Genomic DNA, 1,946 nt, shown 5'->3' on the forward strand with positions numbered 1-1,946 from the left:
CTTAGCGTGGGAAGGAAGTCCATAAAATACAGTCACAAGGAACGAAGGCAGGAAGCAGAAGGAGCGTGACAAGGGAGTAGATAAACTCGACTCGACGATAAACAGGAAGGAGACGTAAGCTAGGGTATTTTTTCGGCGAGAAATGAAACGCTTGGATGATATGGCTCATATTTTTCATTTTATTCACACAAGAGATACACAGTGTAAACCATTTATTACAATTTAGTTAAAATTGTTCGTCAAGTGAAAGACGTAACATGTTTTCAATGTATATTACGAGGGTGGATCGAAAAGTAACGCACAATTTTTTTAATACAGAAAGTTTAATAAGTTAGGCAAAATACATTTTAAAGCATTGAAGATACATGTTTTACCTATTTTTCAACGTAAGATCCAAGTCCCTCGACACATTTCTCCCATCGTGGCACTAGCTTGGAAATTCCCTGTTCATAGAACTCCGTTTTTTGTGAATACAACCATCTGCGCACAGTCGATTTGACTTCTTCATCAGTGTTGAATCGCCCCCCAGGAATTTCTCCAAAGGACCAAACAAATGGAAGGCCGAAGGAGCAAGGTCTGGACTGTAGGTTGGGTGTTGGAATACCTCCCAGCCAAAGTTGTCAATTTTTTCACGAACAGAAGCAGCAATATGGGGACGAGCATTGTCGTGGAGCAGTATCACATTTCGCATATTGCGTTTGTCGCGAATGGCACGATGCAACTTTGAAAATGTCTTACCATAATTTTTAGCATTCACAGTTGTCCCTTTCGTAAGAAATTCCACCAACAGTACACCATGCACATCCCAGAACACTGTCATGAACACTTTTGGCAGACTGCGTCAATTTGAACTTCTTCTTTGCGGGGGAATGGGAATGCTTCCATTCCATAGAGGCTTGCTTTCTTTCGGGCGTATAGTGTTACACCCACGACTCATCACCGGTAACAATTTCTTCCAGGAAGGTCTGACCTTCAGCAGCATAACGCCTTAGGTGGTCCAAGCTTGCGATCATTCGCTGGCCCTTGTGGTCATCTGTCAGATTTTTGGGCACCCAGCGGTCACAAACTTTAGAAAAATTCAGTCTGTCATGCACAATATCAAACACCGTACCGTAAGAAATGTTGAACCGCGCTGACAAGGTTCGCAGATGGACGCGTCGGTCAACGAGAATTGTTTGCTCCATGGCTGTCACATTCCGTTCAGTGGAGGCCGTCACTGGTCGGCCGGCACGTGGCGATTCTAGGAGATTAACGCGGCCTTCTTCAAAAAATTTGCACCACCTCGAGATGTTGCTACGGTCCTTACAGTCTTCCGCGTACACGCCCGACATTTCACTGTGAATTTCACTCGGGTTTAGTCCTTAAGCCCACAAAAAACGCACTACACTTCGTTGCTCTTCGCGGGTGGACGATGCTAACACGCGCGCCATCTTAGCTCAGTAGTTCACGCTTCTTCCGCAAGAGCTATTCCTTATCTTGATATGGCTGCTGTGGCGCAAACCTTCAAACTAAATGTTTACAACATTTGAAATACCCAGTCATAATAACATGGCGGAAAAAATGTTGTACGTTACTTATTGATCTATCCTCGTAATTCAAAAACTTTAACTTTTTCTGCTTTCAATTTCAAAAGTATTTTGTCCAGGGGATTGTTACTAAGAACCCATCTTTTAAATTTTGAACAGTTTTTCACAGCACACGCGAACTTATCCGTCTGCTGATGACATGCTAAGGTGCACTGACCAAGCAATGGTTGAAGTTGCTTCAATGAAGGTACATTAAAAAACTTTTCGATTACCTCGCGCCTTAAAGCTTGCGAAAGGAATTTACTCTTCTCATTCCCTTATGCAAATAGATAATCATGTTCCCAGGTATTCTTTTCAAGAATTTGATGTAGTTCATCATGTGGAATATTTCCCACATCAGCGGGCATTCCGTGGTGATGG

General features: G+C 43.0%; 1 protein-coding gene across 1 annotated transcript; it reads right to left on the reverse strand.

The window, feature by feature from the left end:
* Nucleotides 1-920: 920 nt before the first annotated feature.
* LOC124168728 lies at nucleotides 921-1,331 on the reverse strand. Its single transcript, XM_046546994.1, has one exon. The coding sequence runs from the start codon at nucleotides 1,329-1,331 to the stop codon at nucleotides 921-923; it is 411 nt and encodes a 136-aa protein (XP_046402950.1).
* Nucleotides 1,332-1,946: the final 615 nt, after the last annotated feature.

This window comes from Ischnura elegans, chromosome 12 (assembly GCF_921293095.1).
Source record: "Ischnura elegans chromosome 12, ioIscEleg1.1, whole genome shotgun sequence".
Taxonomy (NCBI): domain Eukaryota; kingdom Metazoa; phylum Arthropoda; class Insecta; order Odonata; family Coenagrionidae; genus Ischnura; species Ischnura elegans.